The 22,730-nt window shown below is 41.1% G+C and overlaps 1 protein-coding gene and 1 pseudogene across 2 annotated transcripts in view; one reads left to right on the forward strand and one right to left on the reverse strand.

Annotated features, from left to right (window-relative positions):
- IKBKB (inhibitor of nuclear factor kappa B kinase subunit beta) overlaps positions 1-22,730 on the reverse strand; it is a 75,348-nt gene that overhangs the window by 16,665 nt on the left and 35,953 nt on the right. For both annotated transcript variants that reach the window (XM_043563098.1, XM_043563090.1), the window contains exons 6-8: positions 7,342-7,430; positions 6,193-6,282; positions 3,994-4,118 (exon numbers count right to left, since the gene is read on the reverse strand). In XM_043563098.1, the coding sequence (XP_043419033.1) occupies positions 3,994-4,118; positions 6,193-6,282; positions 7,342-7,430 (304 nt within the window). The remainder of the gene's footprint in view (positions 1-3,993; positions 4,119-6,192; positions 6,283-7,341; positions 7,431-22,730) is intronic.
- Positions 19,924-20,803, forward strand: LOC122467305 (annotated as a pseudogene).

The raw sequence follows: 22,730 nt of genomic DNA on the forward strand, positions 1-22,730 counted from the left end.
AGGTTGTGATTCTATCTTTGGGTAACAGTGCATTTGCTTCCTGCTAGGATGGCTTCCTTCCGAGCGCAATAGTCTGTACTGCCTGAAGTAGAGTCATCAACCATCCTGTGCCTAGAGTTCCACAGCCAGTACTACTGACTCCTTATCTCATCCTTCGATTATCCTTATCATTTTCTCTACTTTTCATCTTATCTAATCCAACATTTATGTTTTGAAAGAGGATAAAATTAGAACTTCCAAACCAGGATCACTGTGTGCAGATCACATTTACAGGAAATAACGCACAATACATGCGTGCACAGTGTACTTCCCTCTAAATGCACATGGCTAGATATGATCTCTAATGGTGAATGAACTGTTACATTTCCCAATTTAGAGCACTTATTGATGCATCTGAAATAGTATTTGAAGGGAAAAAAAATTTAAGCCCAACTAGTTTCAAATCTTTTTGGTGATGAGGAAGATAACTTAAATTTGAATAATGCTTCATAGATAACCAAGTACTTGGACACTGAACACATACTTCTTTGCCATGATAACCCCAGGTGGTAGACACTGTTTTTAGTTCCCCATTCAGTGGTAAGGAAATACAGATCAGGTGACTTGCCCAAGGCCACACAACTAAAGAGTGGCAGAACTAGGGACTCAAATCCAAAGTCTGCTGTTCTTTCTACACTGTGTGAATGTCCAAGTCTTTCCTTTCCAAAAACACCTGGGAAATTCAGATAAAAATGTCTTAGTCCTGAACACTTCTCGTTGGCAAGGGGTAAGTTGGCCTAGCTGGAACTGGCATGTGGCAGAGGCTGGTGGTTCACAGCTCTGGCTGGAACAGTGATTACTGTAAGGCAGGTGTACCAAGACTGTCGTCACATACAAATGACACAGATGATCCTCTAATGGAATAGTCTGTCCATGGGAAATTGTAAAAATAAAAGCTGTAGTAAATAAAATGCTTATTGCTTAGGTCCTGTAATGTATTTCAAAGTAGGATTGTAATAGAATTATAAAGCTCAAATCACATCTGTCCAGAAATTACTATCCATCTGCCATCTGAGAGGAGAGAGTGAAATTTTTAAAAGGTTCTCTAAGGCATTACAAAGCAGGTGAGACAGCCACTTTTCACAAACTTGTCCACTGAACAGCTCCTGACCGGGCATCCAAGTAGCCTACTTGAAAGCATCAGCTGGTCTCCCAGCACCGGGGAAGGGAGTTCTAAGAAGCTGATTCTGCAGACAACAGACTTACAATAAAGACGCCAAGACATGAGGGATACATTTTCAAATAGTACTTGTTCTTCTGGTTCTAATGGATTTTAACTCATCTTATTAAAAATAATGGAAAAGCTCAACATTGGAACTAAAGAAATGCAACAATTTCTTGGTTAGTTAAAAACACTATTGATGTATAGGTATACAGTATATGGTATGATTATAAATTAATGAGCTAATTCCTCAATATTCCAGAACCTGTGCAGGTCAAGTATTGCTTGTTTTATTTTTTTATTTTCTAAAAAACTTTTTTTTCATGTTTATTTTTATTTTTGAGAGAGAGACAGAGCACGGCAGGGCAGGGGCAGAGAGAGGGAGATACAGAATCTGAAGCAGGCTCCAGGCTCCGAGCTGTCAGCACAGAACCCAATGTGGGGCTTGAACCCACAAACTGTGAGATCATGACCTGAGCTGAAGTTGGACGCTTGACTGAGCCACCCAGGCGCCCCAATTATTGCTTGTTTTAAAATAAATCACCACAGGAGGGCGTACTTTGCCACTTCACCAGACTCTTGAAGAGCAGGGACCTGGCCTCTTTCACCTCTGCTGAAATTTTCAGTGTTTGGCTTATACGTGCTGACTGAACTGGATTGCCAACACATAAAAACACTCTTCTAGAATTGATTTCCAAGGCTATATCTTAGAAATAAATAATTCATGATGTAAATACCTATCCTTTTAAAAACTTAATGTTTTCACTATTTCCAGAAAAGCATTTAGAAAAATGATAGTAGCCAGTGTTAACAACAGTGTGGTGAAAAGGGCAGCTTTGTATGTTCCTGGTAAAAACATTATTTATACAACCTTTCTGTTGAGCAAATGCTCAATACATATCAAAAACCTCTAAAATGTGTATAATCTTTGATCAGTAAATTCCACTCCTAGGAATTATCCTAGGGAAATAATCATGGATATACAAGGATTTCCTTATAAGGACGTTATTCTTGGTTTTATTTTAAGAAGTAAAAATTATAAACTACCCATGCTTCCAATAACGGTGGATAAGTTAAATAAATTCCAGTATAGCCACTCATTTGAATACCAAACAGAAATTATTACAAATAACGGAAAAACATAAAGCATTTTCAATAGTAAGACTGAAAAGTAGGTTATATGAGAGTATGTACAATAATTTATTTGTGTATTTTTTTTTTTTTTGAAGTATAACACATATACTGAGGAACCCGGAGATGCACAAAAATGTTCATAGTGGTTGTTTCTGGATTTTGTGAAGCTAATTTTCATGGTGTAAAAATGCTCTGAGAGCACATGCAGGACAGTTCCTACTGTGCCATCAACTGATGTAGGAAAGGGGTGAAACATAAACGAGACAACAGAAAAACAGGTCAATTCGTACCCGTATGGAACACCCTTGGAAGCATACTGACAACTAGTGGTATCAGGTGCCTGTCAGAAAGGAAGCCAGGTGGCTGGGAGGCCAGTAAGAGATGACTTTTCAGTGCATACTCTTTTTATACCTTTGGAAGCTTGAACCATGTGAACTTATTACTGCTCCAAAAAGACACACAAAAACTGGAAATAAAAACAAAATTTGAAACAACAGTAGCATCATTCACATCAGGGTGTGGCCTCCCAAGGAACACTCTGAATGAAACCTGATTTAGGGGCATGTTAATTTTTAAACTATGTACTTTGATAATGATTAACCTTCACATATACAATGAACACTTATTTTTGTAATAAAAAAGGTTAAGATACAGAGTAATTCTTTTAAAACTTAAGTATGTCCTTTGGTTTTTTTATTAATAAATTTTTTTTTGGTAACTTATTTGTGTACACATTGGTTTACATTTTAAGGCACTTTCTTATGCTTTTTAAAAAAATTTTTTTTCTTAATGTTTTTATTTATTTTTGAGACAGAGAGAGACAGAGCATGAGCAGGGAAGGGGCAGAGAGAGAGGGAGACACAGAATCAGAAGCAGGCTCCAGGCTCTGAGCCATCAGCACAGAGCCCGATATGGGGCTCGAACTCACAGACTGTGAGATCATGACCTGAGGCGAAATCGGACGCTCAACCGACTGAGCCACCCAGGCGCCCCTAATGCTTTTAAAACAAAAATTTAGGGGTGCCTGGGTGGCTCAGTTGGTTAAGTGTCTGACTCTTGGTTTCAGTCAAGTCATGATCTCATTGTTTGTGCATTCGAGCCTCGTGTTGGGCTCTGCAGTGACAGCATGGAGCCTGCTTGGGATTCTCTCTCTCCCTCTCTCTCTGCCCCTCCCAGTCACTCTCTCTCTCAAAAATAATAAATGAATGAATGAATGAATAAATAAATAAATAAATAAATATTTAAGCATAATAAAATTTGCAGACAATACATTTCCATGTAAATACTTCTCCTTTGTCATGTGTACATCTCCTTTATTTGTCTACTAATCCACAGCATCCTCAGTGAAAGTGCACACATGTATGCAACAGTCTATAAATGTACTGGCATGTTGCTACTAAACACAGGGCAAGCATCCTTTATACGGTATCATACTTAACAATTGTTCTACTTCTCTAGGTTTTTGGAGCCTGGACTGCCCACATGCTGGGCACTCACAGGACTTCCTCTTTGGGAGACAGATCACTGAAGTCTCGGGCCCAGGCTGGAGTGTCCCATGAGATGGAAACAGGTGAAGGACATGTCTAAGGTAGAGGGACACCCTCCTCCCTTCAGGTGGCACTCCTGGCCCCACCCACAGGCCCCGGTCCCTCACTCACCACTGCACGGGCTGCCAGTTAGGGAGGAAAGGTCGGAAGCCTGTGATGCACTCAAAAGCCAAGGTGCCGAAGCTCCAGTAGTCCACAGTCACTGTGTACTTCTGCTGCTCCAGGAGTTCCGGGGCCTGTAGAAGAACATGAGGTGGGGAAACACCTGAGCTGCTTCCTTTTCCGAGGAGCCACCACAGGAGGGGGCAACCAGCCCTTCTAATTGTGTGTCCACACCTGCCCGACTCCATCCAGAGGGTACTGGCATGTCCACTCAAGGGTGAGGGGGTGACCACCTGTGTAGCCAGTGGTATCTAGAATTTTTCTCTACCTCATTCACTCCCGATGCTGACACAAGGGTCCCTAGAGGTATTTTTAGGTAGACCAGAGTACATTATATACCTCTTGAGGGCAGTGTCCAGGTGGGAAGTTACATACAACAAGGAAAATGATACCAGGCTGTATACACCAAATGCATAATACATATATTTAGGACATGTGGTTGTACAATGGGACAGGATGTTTATAATCAGGTAGGAAAAAAGCCAGATGCATGATTGCTGCCCAAGCAGAGACAGCTGGAGTAACTAGGTGGGCATGGAACTTGGTTCTGAAAAAGGCTCCTCACATGAGTGTCTGCGAGGAGACGTTCTAGAAAGGACCATCACAAGCAAAGGCGTGGAGACAGGACTGTGCGCAGTCTGGTTAGAAGTGTCACACTTCTGCAGGGGCCAAGGAGTGCCAACCAAGAGGAAAAAGTGGGGGGATGATCAGATCAAGCTCTGGATCTGGTTATGGACAGAAGTTTTAGTTCCTGAAGGTGAAGGATTTGACTGAGCCTCCTGGTCACAGCATGGGGTGCCCCGACTTAACCTCTGCTGAGCCCATGAGGATTCCAGAGGACGCTCAGCAGGACCTACATAATTACATGATAGGGACACAAGGGCCTGAATCACAGCTCCGCATGAGTCATCACTCTGAAAACTCTACTCCATAGAGCAGGTCATAAGTCAGTGGAGCCCATTATAAATCAATGGAGCCCAAGGGAGTATAAATGCACTCAAAGAGACTTCAAAGAATTTCTTCTTCTTTTTCAAGAACTTGATAAAATGCTTAAGCTCATTTAGCCCAGTGGCTTTCAACCTTTTGTTTGTTTATTACAACTGCAGAACCCTTTATTCAATCAAAATTTTACTGGTTGTTACCATCCACAAGCAATCTATTACCAGGTCTTACTGGGTCTCTTGCTAGGCATTTCTTGACTAGTTTCCTATTTCCCCCCTGCTACCACCAGCTCTGAGCTGCTGATCAGAGCCTCCTTACCCTTCGCCCACTCTTTACTCTTGTTCAATGCAATTCATTCTCCACTCTGTATCAAGAGTGGTCTTTTCAAAGGGTAAACCTGATCCTTCTCCAACTTAAAACCCTTCAATGTCTTTTAGTCCTCCAATGGACTACATCCTTTCCTTCAACTTCCTCTCCTTTCCCCTACCTCCAGCCCCTTTCTTCTACTCATCCTTCAGGTCCCAGACAAGATAAGGTCCTCCTAATATGTATTCTTATAACACCCTGCACTTTCTCTTTGTAACACTTAACGACAATTTTAATTTCTTAGTTATTTGTGTAAGTTTGGGGGTAATGCCTGCTTTCTCACTAAACCCTAGGCTTCTTTTAAAGACCAAGGAAATGCTTGTCTTCTTTCCCATCACATCGCCAGCTCCTAGCACAGTGCCTGGCATGCAGACATAGACTACACTCAATCAGCATTTTCCTGAATTGAATGAGTGACTCAAACAGAACCCCAAAATAGACCAAATAATGTAAAGAAAGAGTGGGAGCTCAGAGCTCAGCTCCTTCTTGGTGGCCTGAGACACCTCATGGAAACTGTGGCTTCTACAGACCAGCACGCAACTAGTTTAAACTATTTTCAGATAAAATACCGAAGCCCAAGATGTTATGGAATGTGTTCAAGGGCACACACTAGCAAAGAGAATGTCAGAGAAGATGCCCACATCCTTACACTGGGCCTCTGTTGGGAAAAAGTGCTGACTTGAACAGATTATGTCTCTGTCATACAACAATTCCTATACATCTGGGAACATCTGAAGAGCTGGCAAGACTTAGACGCTTGAAAGCAGGACAGAGAGGAGCCGCACAAGTCCAGTCAGCAGGGAAAAGCTGATAAGCAAACACGTAAATCCCATTTCTTACCAGGTATTGCAGGGTCCCCACAAAGGAAGTACAGAGACTGCCCTGATCCAGTTCCTTGGCATATCCTAGGTCAATAATTTTGTGTATTAACTGGAAAAAAAAAAAGAAAGAAAGAAAGAAAAAGGAGAAATCTGAGGGTTATGAGAATACTGGTGACAGAGCAGAGGATATTTCTGAATTCCCAGGTGGTATTAGATTCTGAGTTCCTAATAACCACCAAATATTTACACAGGAGACTGCCTCCAACATGGTAGATGTAGGGCAAGAGAAGACATAACTGTAAAAATGCTGAAAAAAGGCACATGTTCTCTTTGCTCTGTAACTAATCACCAGAGGGAGGTCAAAATGAACAGACTATGCACCAGCCCTCAAGACTGCTACACTGGATTTATGATGTGAAAGACCTTCTCAGTAAATGCCTTCAGTTCTCAAATCTTAGAACCACTTACAAGAATAAGTGTGAACTGGAGCAAAGGTGAGCACTGTGATAGTTAGGGGCCAAGCCCAGAATGCTGACGTCTCTATCAGAAGAGACTGAGTGGCCCACAAGTTGGGTTACTACATTCCACTCAGCTGAGTCCTTGCTTGCCACCCCCAGCTAAGCAAAGAAGGCCGTGAAAGGGCACGGGCGCCAAGCCCCATGGGGAGGTTACTGCCACACACAAGCGGGAGGGCCCCCTGAGGAGGGTCCCCAGGAGCTCTGGGAAAGCTTCAGGCCAGACCAGGCTCTATAGGCAGGTACCAGCTCCAAATGCCTCCTCTCTGCCATAGCTCTCTCTGCCTTCTCTCAGCTCTCTTAGAGCTGGTTTCCAGTTTAGCATCAAAAGTTACACTCTCAAACACATGGGAAACAAAAAGCCTACTTCCCAGAGGTGCTGGTCCCAAAGGCTGGGGTGGAAGTGGGAGGAGAAACATTTTCCTTATCAGATTCCTGCAACTCCGGCAATTAACAATGTGATCCATTCAAACTTGCCTCAATCTGCGAGGAGTTTTTGCTAATTCTGTTTCAAATCAAAGTGTTCCCAGAGAATCAAAACAAATATAAAGTCAAGGAAATGCAAATATAAACAAAGATACAAAGTGTGTTCCTTCACCACCAGAGCAGCTCCCCTGAGGCACTGCCCAGGACTTTCCAGGAGGGTCACTCACTCTTTGTTCTCCTTGCTGCAGGACGATGTTTTCTGGTTTCAGATCCCGATGGATGATTCTGTTTTCATGAAGGTATCTAAGTGCAGAGGCTGAGAGGGTGGAAAGGGGAGTCAATTTTCATTAAACCTAAAAAATGTGTTTCATTTCAAAATCGCCTATACCATGAAAGATGAATACTGTGTGCCCCTAACATGCACTCTTTCAGTTCACAGACTCACATGGAGGGACAAGGCCCGGGGGCAGAAGCTCGTGGGGTGAAGTGAAGGGGACCTGGTTACTTGAGCAGAATGTGGACCACCACAAGAATCTGGCTTCTGCAGGCAAAGAACTCTTAGCTTTCCATCCACGAGGTCACCAATTAGTCTAGAGAGCGGTTCTCAAACTGCAATGCTCAGACCAGCAGCATCTGAGCTTTGAGAAATGCAAAATTCTTACATCCCACCCCAGACCTACTGAGTCAGAAACATTAGGGGTGATCACCCCCGCCCCCCCATCAGTGTTTTAACAAGATCTCCAGGTGATGCTGATGCTGAGAAAAGTTTGAGAAGGGGAATGTCTCTGGTGTCTTTAGGCTCAAAACTCTAAATTCTACAGGGTGGGTAAGGGGGAAGGGCTCTCTGGGCAAAGAGTACTTTGGTCATCCGATCTAAAGTCCAGTGATGTCAGAGCAAGCTTCAAGGAAGAAGTGGAGAGCCCTGGAAGAAGAGATTAGAAGCATATTTCATGCATCTGACAGTTCAACATGTGCTAATTATGTGCTCAGTCTCTGGTAGGCTCTAGGAAGGACATAAGAGATATGATGTCCAACTTTATTTTTTTTCCAACGTTTATTTATTTTTGAGACAGAGAGAGACAGAGCATGAACAGGGGAGGGGCAGAGAGAGAGGGAGACACAGAATCTGAAACAGGCTGCAGGCTCTGAGCGGTCAACACAGAGCCCAATGCGGGGCTCGAACTCACGGGCCGCAAGATCATGACCTGAGCCAAAGTCCCGAAGTTGGACGCTTAACCGACCAAGCCACCCAGGCGCCCCCCAACTTTATTTTTTTTAAAAAAGCTTATTTGTCCATTTGGAGAAAGAAAGAGAAAGAATGAATAGGGGAGGGGCAGAAAGAGAGAAGGGGACAGAGGATCTGAAGCAGGTTCTGTGCTGACAGCAGAGAGCCCAATGTGGGGTCGAACTCACAAACTGTAAGATCGTGATCTGAGCCAAAGCCAGACACTTAACCGACTGAGCCACCCAGGTGCTCCTATGATGCCCAACTTTAAAGAATCCAGTTGGGAAGGAAGAAGCCTGCACAACACTGGCTATGAGGAGGCAATATGAGGACATCATACAGGAGGGCCGTGGCACAGAGCAACAGGGCTCCAGCTGCAGCCTAGGCTCCAAGCAGGGTGTGATTTTCACCCATAAGAGGTTTAATAACTTTAACAGAAGTCCTAGCTCATTGTACTACAAAAGAGAAAAACAGAATAACCACCGGAAGGTGATAAAATTATCTTTATTTGGAGATGATATGACTCTATGCTTAGAAACTCAATAGACTAAAAACTGGCAAGAATTTAGTAATCTGGAAACAACACAACTATATTCAAATCAATAGCTTTTCTCTATGTCAGCTACATGCAGTTGAAATGGAAAAAGAAAAAAAAAATCCTATCTGTGTTAAAAACAAAAACTCTAAAATACTATGGGATAAATTTAGGGGGGGAAAAGTAGCATAAGGTGAGGAAAAGTAGGTGGCATGAAGAAGAGCAATACAAATAACACAAAAAGGTCTTAAAAGTTTATGGCAACATGACACCATTCACAAAGTCAAAAGACAAAAAGTCTAGGGAAAAAGTATCTGCAACATATATGCCAAAGAGTAAACATGCCTAATGGACAACAAGTTCTTACAAATCAGTAAGAAAGCAACTCCAGTAGAAAAGGGGGTAATTTACATAAGAAATGCAAATGGCAAACAACACTGCAAAAAGTTGCTCGAGCTCCTGAGTAGTCCACAAAGTGTAAATTAAAGCAAAATGAAATGCCTTTCACTCCCTCTTCAACTGGCAAGGATTTTAGATGGAAAATAAAAGGCACTTCCCTACATTGCTAGAAGGAGTAAAAATTGCTATGCCTTTTTTTGGGAATGAAATATGGCAATATCTATTAATTCTTACAATGTACATATTGTTTGACCCATTATTTTTACCTCTACCTTGTAAAAAAATAAAAAGCCTCATAACATACAAATAAGGATGCTTATTGCATAGCTTGGAGTGAAATACTTAGAAAGGAACTGCAAATCACATATAAAATCAATGTGCAGAAATCTGTTGCATTTCTATACACCAATAACAAAGAAGCAGAAAAAGAAACCAAGGAATTGATACCATTTGCAACTGCACCAAAAACAATAATATATCTAACTAAAGAGGTAAAAGATCTGTACTCTGAAAATTATAGAACACTTAATAAAAGAAAATTGAAGAGGAAACAAAGAAATGGGAAAGCATTCCATGTTCAACGATTAGAAGAATAAACATTGTTAAAATGTCCATACTACCCAAAGCAATCTACGCATTCAATGCAATCTCTATCAAAATACCACCAGCATTTTTCACAGAGCTAGAACAAACAATCCTAAAATTTGTATGGAACTACAAAAGACCTCAAATAGCCAAAGCAATCCTGAAAAAAAAGAAAAAAAAATCAAAACTGGAGGCATCATGATTCTGGATTTCAAGCTATATTATGAAGCTGTACTCAAGACAGTATGGTACTGGCACAAAACAGACACATGGATCAATGGAACAGCACAGACATCTCAGAAATGGACCCACAACTATATGGTTAACTCATCTTCAACAAAGCAGGAAAGAATATCCAATGGAAAAAAAGATAGTCTTTTCAACAAATCGTGTTGGGAAAACTGGGCAGCTACAGGCAGAAGAATGAAACTGGACCACCTTCTCACACCACACACAAAAACAAATTCAAAATGGATGAAAGACCTAAATGTGATACAGGAATCCATCAAAATTCTAGAGAAGAACACAGGCAGAAACCTCTGACCTTGGCCAGAGCAACTTCTTACTAGACATGTCACCGAAGGCAAGGGAAATGAAGAAAATATGAACTACTGGGACCTCACCAAGATAAAAAGCTTCTGCCTAGCAAAGGAAACTAATCAACAAAACTAAAAGGCAACCTATGGAATGGGAGAAGATATTGCATGTGACATATTTGATAAAGGGTTAGTATCCAAAATCCATAAAGAACTTCTCAAACACCCCAAAAATAAATAATCCAGTTAAGAAATGGACAGAAGACATGAATAGACATTTTCCAAAGAAGACATCCAGATGGCCAACAGACACATGAAAAGATGCTCAACATCATTCATCATCAGGAAATATAAATCAAAACTGTGATGAGATACCACCTCACACCTGTCAGAATGACTAAAATTAACACAAGAAACAACAGGTGTTGTGGAGGATGTGGACAAAGGGAAACCCTCTTGCACTGTTGGTGGGAACGCAAACTGGTGGAGCCACTCTGGAGAACAGTAGGGAGGTTCCTCAAGAAACAAAAAATATTTGGTGTATGTGCTTGGCTGAGGAGCCAACGGGGCAAGGCTACCATCTGTGGTATTATGACTGAACGCCTCTAAGTCAGAATCCAGCCCAGGTGGAACTATATGGCAGCACCGTGGAGACTCAGTTAGCCTTGGATAATTGGGCCCCCCACCATCCCACTGTCTGGCATTGGGACCAGGGTCCAGTACAGAGAGCCCTTCCTCCCAAGAAACGGGGTGCAGCCAGAAATGTGGCCACCCCCTTGCCCCTCAAGCAACACTTGTTCCTGGGGAACCTGGTGCTAAACCATTCTTAGATGACCTGCTTCTGGGTCGGGGTTTCAAACACAGCAGAGCAGCTCCCTCACTGCGATCTATTCAAAGTCAGCCTTTGACACAGTGGTTTGTAAACAAATGGAAAAAAACAAAACTAAATGTAGAACTGCCCTATGATCCAGCAATTGCACTATTAGGTATTTACCCAAAGGATACAAAAATACAGACTCAAAGGGGTACATGTACCCCAATGTTTATAGCAGCATTATCAACAATAGCCAAACTATGGAGAGAGTTCATATGTCCATCGACAGATGAACGGATAGAGACACGGTGTGTGTATGTACACACACACACACACACACACACACACACACACAGGAATATTATTCAGGCATCAAAAAGAATGAAATCTTGCCATTTGCAATAATGTGGATGGAGCTAGAATGTATTATGCTAAGCAAAATAAATCAGAGAAAGACAAACACCGTATGATTTCACTCATATGTGGAATTTAAGAAACAAAACAGATGAACATATGGAGGAGGGAAGAAAAGAGAGGGAAATAAACCACAAGAATGTCTTAACAATACAGAATAAATTAAGGGTTAATGGAGAGAGGTGGATGGGAGATGAGCTAGATGGGTGACGGGTACTTGTGATGAGCACCAAGTGTTGTATGTAAGGGATGACTTACCGAATTCTACACCTGAAACCAGTATTGCACTGTATGTTAACTAAAATTTAAATTAAAAAAAAAAAAGGAAAAAAGGTAGAATAAAAAAAAATGAACTACAAATCATCAAATGGGGAGTGGCTGGACAAATTATGACAGATCCACATTATAGCAGGCAACTGTCTTAAAATCATTTAAGTTTGCAGAGAATATAACTCCGATATAGACAATATAACTCAGGAGGATGTCAAAGATAGGTATGTTTTGTTTAAAAAGATAATAAGCAATGACAACACTAAGAGGTTCAACAATGAGGCTTCCTTGTGCCCCACCATGCCCGTACATGCATGCTCTCCCTCTCAGCACACCAGACAGAGCGCAGGCAAACCAGGGAGGTGGGCAGCCTTTCCTGTCTGCTCTGCAGAGGAGGATAAGGCCTTCCACAGAAACCAAGTAGTCAGACACGCTGTATAAAAAGACTTTCATGCCGAAAGTTTCCTAAAAATGCGCCGGAAGGTCAAACCCAGATAAACAACTGACTTCCATCTTAGTAGGGGAGTTCCAGATCAGAATATAAGTTAATTACGAAACCTCCAACTACATCTACCCTTTTAACAGCCTTTGGCCAGTGTTTCATACTTGTTCCTTATTTTTCTTTTCTTTCATAATTGAATACAGTAGATTGGCTTAGGTCCAATGACTGTCCCAATGAAATGAAAGACATGCTGCTTTCAATGCGTGCCCCAAACATTCCACTCTATCTTGTTCTCAATTGTATTAACTTTTAAATAATTTTTTTTTCAACGTTTTTATTTATTTTTGGGACAGAGAGAGACACAGCATGAATGGGGGAGGGGCAGAGAGAGAGGGAGACACAGAATCGGAAACAGGCTCCAGGCTCTGAGCCATCAGCCCAGAGCCTGACGCGGGGCTCGAACTCACGGACCGCGAGATCGTGACCTGGCTGAAGTCGGACGCTTAACCGACTGCGCCACCCAGGCGCCCCTAAATAATTTTTTTAAATGTTTGTTCATTTTTGAGAGAGACAGAGCGCAAGTGGGAGAGGGAGACACAGAATCTGAAGCAGTCTCAAGGCTCTGAGCTGTCGGCACAGAGCCCAATGAGGGGCTCAAACCCACAAACTGTGAGATCATGACCTGAGCCAAAGTCAGACACTCCACTGACTGAGCCACCTAGGCGCCCCTTTTTTTTAAATAATTTTTTTAATGTTTATTTATTTTTGAGAGAGACAGACAATTGCATTAACTTTTAAAGACTGATGCTTCTAACCAGCACTTTCATTTGTGTTTTACTAATTTTTCGTTAAAGAATCAAGGCAAAGTACAGGAAGACATTCGAGAAACTGCACAAACACAGCCTTGCGTGCAGGCATGGTGCAGCTGAACCTCAACTCGTGGCTGGCAGGGAGCCCTGCATACAGTAACTCAACATGTATGTTCACTGACGGACTCACAAAAGGCCCATTTTGGTACATAAGAGTGTCAGAGCACAATATATAAAAGCAGAATACATGAAAGTTGAGATTCATTGTATTTTGAGCAAGAACACATGCCCAGGCTGAGACAACCCCTCTCAAGTCAGATATGGACATCTCCATGCATATAACATGGGCCACAAGCTAGAGAGACATGCCAAGAAGCCCCCCAATGCTGGAGAAAAACATTTGGACCAGACCAAAAGCACGATCTTCTACACCAGGCTGATGAGGAATAGTCATCTGATCTTTAGTGAGGAGGCACGCAAGCTGGTAACTAATCCACGGATTACTATTAATAGCGGTCTATTTACATTGAAGCAACTGTACATGAAACAAACTTGAATCCTCATTTCAGGGCAGGCATTTACTCTCAAACACTTTTGTCCACTTAAGATTGATTGTGGAATTAAAGAATTCTTCAGGTATCATTACATGCAGTTTGCTGGACTGAGTAACACAGAATTTTGACAGGCAACAACTCTGAAACAACTCCCCTTCCAGAGTCAGTCTTTAAAAAGCATAGCCTGACTGTGCTACATTTTACAAAACAGTACTTGAACAGCAGTGACATGAAATGAATCAAAATTGTCTCAAGCAAAGAGAACCTAATTGGATGGAAAATGAGAATTTGAGATTAAGAAAAATATTTACATCTGAAAGTTTATTAAAAATCTAAACCTTTAGTGATAGTGAAAATACATGTATATAAAAATTGAAAACCACACCACAAGCATAAAGCCTAAAAGTTAATTTCTCACATTCCAACTGTAGAAAGGAGTTGTAAGAAGCACCCACCATATGTGAACTTTTAAGCTACACAATGGCATTTCCTAGGACAGCTGATGCTGAGAGGGTCCAGATTAAGACTTGCCACAGGAAAACAATAGCCTCCTTCTGTTATTCCTATCAGGAATGGCATCCGGGTAGTTACCCTAGCTTTCCCTTATCCCAGGAGGAGACACAAATATATGACTGAACAATGTGATGCTCCTGGAGTTCTTATTGATGAACCAGAATTTCAAGTCACAGTTCCTATATCTTTTCTTCAGATTACAAACCACAAATTAGGGACCAGCTAGGACCGGCTAGATTTCCATGTAGAAAAGCAGTTTTGTAAGAGCTGTATCCATGAATCCCTACTTACCACACTCCAGATTTAAAGGGATTACTAAACTCCCTTAAGAACATTCTTGTTTTGGATACATTCCATAGAAAAGAAACAGGAAGGTAAACGTACCAAAATGCTGAAACAGAGATTAGAGAGAAAAGAAAGACAGTCACCAACTGCTTTAAGTCACCAATGGGTAAGAAGTACAACAGGATGTCTGTTCACTCAATAAAAATTGACTATGTGTCTACTGTTAAAAAAGAGACAACAGGTCCAAAATGGAGTCACTTGTGCTAAGGCCACATCACCAACAGGGACTTAATTCCTAACCTAACTGCATTTTCAGCCTCTCCTAGAAATGTAATCTTAACTAGTCAGTCTGGAACTAGCTGGTCAGCACTAGCGGGGTAATGTGCCTGACAGACTCCTGCTAGTCCCCAAAGGAAGGTGACTTTGCCTGAAACATTCTACTCTTTGCTAGTGACTTCCACATCCCTTCTCATTCTGCCTATAAAAGTCTTTCATTTTGGGGGCGCCTGGGTGGCTCAGTGGGTTAAGCCAGCAACTTCGGCTCAGGTCATGATCTCATGGTTCATAGGTTTGAGCCCCGTGTCCTGCTCTGTGTTGACAGCTCGCAGCCTGGAGCCTGCTTTGGATTCTGTGTCTCCCTCTCTCTCTGCCTGCCCCCACCCCCCACCCCACACATGCTCTGTCTCTCTCTCTCTCTCAAAAATAAACGTTAAAAAAAAAAAAAAAGTCTTTCATTTTGTATAGCTCTTTGGAGCTCCTATTTTCTAGATGGGATGCTACCACCACCCAATTCATGAATGGTTGAAAAAGCCAACAAGATCTTTAAAATTTACTCAGTTGAATTTTGTTTTTCAACACATTTGGTGACAGCTGTGAGATCCGAAGGAAACTTCTGACAGCTTCAGGGACAAGAAACATAAGCATGTTACCCGGGAACCCTTCCAGTTCTCTTTCTTCCTGTTTTCCAGGGGCCATCGGTGAGTTCTTCTTGGTTTTGAGCTCAGCTCTTTGCACAAATTGACAATTAGATGGCTCCCCATCTAACTGGCTTTCTACAGTTCCCCATTTGATTAGAATCCCCAATCCTTGATTTAGTCCTCAGATTCCACCTTGGGAACTGCTGGTGGTTCAGTCCACAGTTTCCCATTTGTTTAGAATCCCAGCCCACAGTCCCCATTCTTTGGAATCTGCTGCATTAGTTCTTTCCCCAGTCCCCAGTTCCATGTTAGTAATTGTTGGTGGTTACTGACCAGGGTCAGACTAGGTTCAATGTGATTTGTGTCGATGAAGGCTATTGTTAATCTCAGAAGCCAAAATCCACAAAACTAGTGAGCATACATGAACACTTAAAAGTTGTTAGAATAGGGGCGCCTGGGTGGCGCAGTCGGTTAAGCGTCCGACTTCAGCCAGGTCACGATCTCGCGGTCCGTGAGTTCGAGCCCCGCGTCAGGCTCTGGGCTGATGGCTTGGAGCCTGGAGCCTGTTTCCGATTCTGTGTCTCCCTCTCTCTCTGCCCCTCCCCCGTTCATGCTCTGTCTCTCTCTGTCCCAAAAATAAATAAAAAAACGTTGAAAAAAAAAATTAAAAAAAAAAAAGTTGTTAGAATATATGCTAGCTAACTCTTAAGACTCCTGTGTCTTAAGCTGGTCATCCAACTTAAGAATAGATTGGTTACCAAAAAATAAATAATAAAAATTTTTTACAAAGGGGTGCCTGGGTGGCTCAGTCGGTTGAGCATCCAACTCTTGCTCTCAGCTCAGGTCTTGATCTCACAGTCGGGAGTTCAAGCCCCGTGTTGTACTCTGTGCTGGGCATGAAGCCTACTTAAAAATAAATGGATGAATGAATGACTCAATGAGTGAATAAATGAATTGGTCACAGAATAGCCTAGATTGACACTAGGTCACCTGCAACCTCAAGAAAATTTCCATGTGATGAAGTACACCATAAAACACCTTATAATCATTAAACTGGCAACACATTTCCCTTAGGTTATTAGGTTGTCTCCAAGAGAATCAAAGCCTTAGCTTAAAAAAAAAAAAAAAAAAATCCTTAAATTCCAAATGGTTGAGTATGCCATCTTCCAGCCACTTGCTTATTTATTGACTAAAAACTATGGTTTAGGAAGCTATAAATATCTCCAAAAATCTTACTAAAGACAACCTAGAATTACAATGGCCAATATGGGAACATTCCAATTAAACAAGATCCTTTATTTAAGAAGTACACTTAAAAGCAAGCGCCTGGGTGGCTCAGTTGGTTGAGTGGCCAACTCTTGATTTCAGCTCAGGTCATGATCAGGGTCGTGGGATCAAACTCCATGTCAGGCCCTGTGCTAAGTGTGGAGCCTGCTTAAGAGTCTCTCTCTCTCCCTTTGCCCCTCTCCCCAGCTTGCACTCTCTTTCTCTCTCTCTAAAAAAAAAAAAAAAAAAAAAAAGCTAAAAATTAAAAACAGCAAGGGTTTCCAAATCAAACAAACAGAATGGGATGGATACCTATTTTTATTGATGTATAGAAGCTTCCAAAAGTCTTCAAGATACCAAAATAGCTTCATTGAAAGTTTCATTGCAAAAAGGTAATGAAAAATTAAACAAACAAAAGGTATATAAAACAACACCTAGGTCTCCCACATCGCACCCTCTCAGGGGTCCCTCATCAAAAAACTGGCCCTGAAATCAATGTTTCATTTGCAATCAATTGGGACACTGGAAAAATGGTTTTCTCAAAGGTCCCATGCACATCCTTCAGCACCAACTCGAATGCTCCATATCTGCCTCTGAAGGAAGGACTCCACAGATGAAACTGAAGGATTTTCTGATAAAGTGCTACATTATTCCCTTAAACAGCCAAGGGGAAACTGAAATTAATACTAATGAAAAAACCCTTACCAAATCCTGGCTGACACTGGAGCTACACTTTCTACTTTAAACCCCACTCAGGGGGGAGAGCCAAAGCATAAGAGACTGTGGAAAACTGAGAACAAACTGAGGGTTGATGGGGGGTGGGAGGGAGGGGAGGGTGGGTGATGGGTATTAAGGAGGGCACCTTTTGGGATGAGCACTGGGTGTTGTATGGAAACCAATTTGACAACAAATTTCATATATAAAATAAATAAATAAATAAATAAATAAATAAATAAATAAAAATTTCCTACATGGAAAATAAATAAATAAATAAATAAATAAATAAATAAACAAACCCCACTCAGAGTCGACCGATGGGATCCTGAAAGACTAGCAGAAGCTGGCTAAGGTGAGAATTCTTACCTGAGTCAGCTCTTCCTGGTATCTGTCTGTCGTAGTCAGTAGAGAGAGGAAAAGAAAATATCTTTTGCATCTTCTTTGGGGATGCCTCTTGAGTCCAAGGGGTTGTTCAATACTGCCAGGAATATTTACTGTTTGTCCAGCTTGAACTTGACAAAATATTTGAAAGGCCTTGTGTGTGTGTGTGTGTGTGTGTGTGTGTGTGTGTGTGTGTGAGATTTTATTTTTAAGTAATCTCTACACTCAACATGGGGCTTGAACTCACAATCCCAAAATCAAGAGTCACATACTCTACCAACAGAGCCAGTCAGGTACCCCTGAAAAGACTTTTTAAAGTAACACAGTGGTCAGAAGTTGACCACACTGGATCACAGCCTGATAGGAATTTCTTTTTAGCCCTTCTCCCCTAAGCTAAAATTATGTATCCAGAAAGAAAAAAACTTCTGAAGACTTTGTGGAAGGATTTGCTAAAACACTGAAAAGGCAAACAGCTCTAAACTCAGAACACAGAGATCTTTGATCTTCACCTTAGTTGGAAATCTTACTGATATAAAGAAAAAAAAAAAGCAAATTAATGTGCTTTAAACGGGTGGATCAACCAACATATGTTATCATTTAAGTTACAACCCAATTCCTTGAGAAATTAAAAGCAACTGTCCTTATCTTACAAATCTTTGCAAAACCAGAAATGCAGCTCCAGAAACAACTCAAAGTCCACCTATCCTTTTCACCAATCCCCAAACCTGCCTTACTTTTCTCAAAAGGTTTGTAAGGACTGTAAAAATTCTGACCTTAGGGAACAAAAGTACTTCTTAGAGGAACTAGCACTCTTTCCCTGTGCTTTTGAGAGGTAAATGCTCTACCTGGTTGTCTCCAGGAACTCTTATCTAGACCATCCCTAATTCCTAGGAATGAAGAAAAAAGTGGGGAGAGGCTTTCTACAAATACGAATTGCTACAGAAGGTCCCTTGTCCCAAATCTGGTTCATGGCTTCTATAAGATTACGTTTAAGGACAACTATAAATCTTAAGTGTCTTCCCCACAAATATTAGTAGAAAAAGCTTTCAACATCTGTGTAGATAACCTCACTTCATCTACCAGAAACTTGATTTAGATCCAAATGCTTTTACAAACTAGTAAGTTTTGCATTATCATACCCTAATATTTTTTTAAAGTTTATTTATTTATTTATTTAGAGAAAAAGCATGAGTGGGGGAGGGACAGAGACAGAGGGAGGGAAGGAGGGAGGGAGAGACAGAGACAGAGACAGAGAGAGAGAGAGAGAGAGAGAGAGAGAGAGAGAGGGAGAATATCAAGCAGGTTTTGCACTGTCAGTGCAGAGCCCGATGTGGAGCTCAACCTCATGAACCATGAGATCATGACCTGAGCCGAAGTTGGAAGCTTAACTGACTAAGCTACCCAGGTGCTCCTTTATTGCTAAAATTTTCAACGTTTATTTATTTTTGGGACAGAGAGAGACAGAGCATGAACGGGGGAGGGGCAGAGAGAGAGGGAGTCACAGAATCGGAAACAGCCTCCAGGCTCTGAGCCATCAGCCCAGAGCCCGACACGGGGCTCGAACTCACGGACCGCGAGATCGTGACCTGGCTGAAGTCGGAAGCTTAACCGACTGCGCCACCCAGGCGCCCCGCTAAAATTTTCAATGAAAGCTATAAGGTCTCTCTTTGCATATTTTGCATGTTTACATGTATCTTTACATAAATGCATTATAGATGTGTGGTATTTTCTTCCTCTGAATGGTATTGACAAAATTAATGTGTTTGTATTTAATTGGCTTAAAAACAAACAAGCATTTATTTGAATTAAGTATTCCTAACACTCAGAAATATGATAGGAACTAACCCAAATGGTCTTCAAGTTCACATGATCTGGGAAAATATTTGGTATTAAAGTTAACTTAAATTTGTTGGTTTAATTAAAATAGACATGTCTTAGGGTGCCTTGGTGGCTCAGTCAGTTAAGCATCAGACTTCAGCTCAGGTCATGATCTCACGGTTTGTGAATTCGAGCCCTGTGTTGGGCTCTGGGCGGACAGCTCAGAGCCCGGGGACTCTGTGTCTCCCTCTCTCTCTCTTTGTCCCTTCCCTGCTCACGTGCTGTCTGTCTGTCTGTCTGTCTCTCTCTCTCAAAAATAAACATAAAAAAATAGACATGTCCTAGACAAGGCAGTTGAGGAGGAGGGAGCAATTGGAAGCGGGGGGAGGCTAGCTTGGCGTGCACTCCAGACCTCGGGAACGTTATTGTGCGTAGATCCGCTGATTTTGGAAGACTGTTGCCCAGAAGAAAAGATATTTGGTTTTCACAAGCCAAAGATGTAACCAACTATAGAGGGCTGCTGTATTTGCAGAGCTAAGTCCTCCAGTTCTTGATTCACTGACAGTAAATGCTATGAAAAAGACTTCCAGAGCTGTCCTGGGTTGCATGAGACTCACTGAGGAGACATCTGGAATGCCTGTGCCCTGCTTGTGAAAAGATGGAAGAAACTGCCAGCAGTATAAACAAACAAACAAACAACTGGAATCACGTAGCAGATGCAAGGACAGGACCCAGTCTGAAGACAACACTGAAGCCAAAGACAGTGAAAACTCTATCTGGAAACAGGATAAAAAGCAACCAGATCAGTAAACTACAGAAGGAATTTAAACGTCACAATTCTGATGCTCACAGTACCACCTCAAGTGCCTCCCCAGCTCAGTCTCCTTGTTATGGTAACCAGTCAGATGATGGCTCAGATACAGAGATGACTCCTGGCTCCAACAGAACACCCATTTTCCTTTTTAGACCTTACATACTGGAAAAGACAGAAAATATGTTGTGGGATTATCTATAAAGGCCATTTTGGAGAAGTCCTCATTGTCACACACCTATGCCTTGCTGCAACAATAAGAAAGCAGCTGCTGAGAAGCCGGAGGAGCAGGGGGCAGCGCCTCTGCCCATCTCCACTCAGGAGTGGTGACTGAGGTTTAGGTAGAAAGGGAACAACAACAACAACAAAAACGATTTAAATTTTGGAAAGAAAACAAAGCAACAAAACCCTCCAATTTTAACTTTGGATACCTGCTATTCTGCCAAAAGACACTTTCTAGAATAGCTTTGAATGGGTTGTTATTTCTCCTCCAATTCCACAAAGTCTGAAGCCAGTGTCCAGCTTACTAAAAGAAAAAAAGTATACATAATATTTAAGATGTTGAGTATTTCATAGGAAAACTGGATGCTGCTGTAAAGTGCTCTTTAAGACTTTTTTTTTTTTAATCCCCTTCTAATGAATGAAACTAGGGGAATTTCAGGGGACAGAGATGGGATTTGTTGTATGATAAACGTATGTAGTTTTACTCTTTCTATATTAAGAAGCAGTGGTTGGGGCATTTTTAAGATGGCTGGCTGTCCTTGTTTTCCTTAATGATAATAAATTTGTCATAACTCAGTAACATGGACTTGCCCCAAGAGGTAGTTGTTAATAATTTAAGGTCTTGCCAAGGTTCTGATGATTCAAACCTGTACTACTGAATATTAAGCAGGACAGACTAAGTTCTCTGGTGCAAATACCTTGAAGGAATAATTTCTAAACATACAGAGAGGTAACTTGAGTGTGTATGTTGCATCCTCTGTCACCTCCCTCCATACTGATTTTTGATAAAGATTTTAATCTATATTGAAACTGCTAAAACAGAATCAAAGCTCCTCTGGGGAAATGTAAAGTTTTAGGATGAGCAATCCTAAATGAAGAGTACCAAAGCATTACCACATGGTAGAGATCACAGTCTATTAAAAATGTTAAATTGCCTAAAAAATTGTGCAAGTCTTCAGAATGGCATACACACAAAAACAAAGGTTAATGTTTCTTTGGGCACATTTTTTAGACGGTCTGCCTAGTGTATAAATAATTGACTTTTGTTTGTGTTACATGACTGGTGTATTCATTGAAAATCTGCACAATTCAGTTTTAGCTCTGGATTACTTCAGTTGACCTTTGCAAAGGTTTTGTCTGTGTAGAGTGGTTGTTTGATTGGTTTTACCCTATTAGGGCTTGGGTGTTTTTTTTTTTTCCCCCACTCTATAATGAAGTAAAATTATACTAAAAGAAAAGAGAGGTGTGTGTTAATGCTGCATGGGCTGGTTTAGGTTTGACTTCTTTGTTAACAGGCTTTGTTAACATTGAAATGTTAGATGATGCATCCTGAACACGAAGCTCTTCAATTCTAAAATCTTCATTTGAAGGCTTTTTACTTAAAAAAAAAAAAAAGAAGGCTTTTTACTTGAACCCAAACCAAAGTACTCTCATTGCCTCTTTTCTAAACGTTCAGGAATAACCTATCACTGGTTCAGACTTTTCATAATTAGGGAGGATCATTTGCATACCTTATAATAACATGACATTGTGTTTATTTTTAAAACTGGATTTTAAAAATTAGACAGTATAAGTAACAGTAAGGAGTGAGCCACTTTTTATGGGTACCCTATAGTTTTATAGTTCTTAATCTAAATTTAAAATTTTATATTTCTTCCTTATGGCAAAAACAAGCCACCATATGCACAGAATACACCGTGGGTTGGGTTGGCTCTCCCACAGCCTCTGTGGTGAATTCCAAGAGTATCAGCCACTATCATCTTCCTCCTGTTGTTTCAAAAAAAAATTTTTTTGTACATTTTGGCTACAGTATTGGTGGTAGAATATATTATAATACGGATCATCTATACTTCTGATTTATTACTAGACCTCAACCACAGCCTTCTTTTTCCTCTCCCACCTCTTTGCCTGTAGGATGTACTGTATGTAGTCATGCACTTTATATTAATATATTAGAAATCTACAAATGTGTTTTGTACTTTTTATACTGTTGGAGATTTACAATCAAAAGTTTTACTAGGATATTGAATAAATTTAGTCTTACTAGAAAACAAAAAAAATAGACGTGTCTTCAGCATTATCAGCATTAAATATAATGCAGAC

Source organism: Prionailurus bengalensis, chromosome B1 (genome assembly GCF_016509475.1).
Source record: "Prionailurus bengalensis isolate Pbe53 chromosome B1, Fcat_Pben_1.1_paternal_pri, whole genome shotgun sequence".
Taxonomy (NCBI): Eukaryota; Metazoa; Chordata; class Mammalia; order Carnivora; family Felidae; genus Prionailurus; species Prionailurus bengalensis.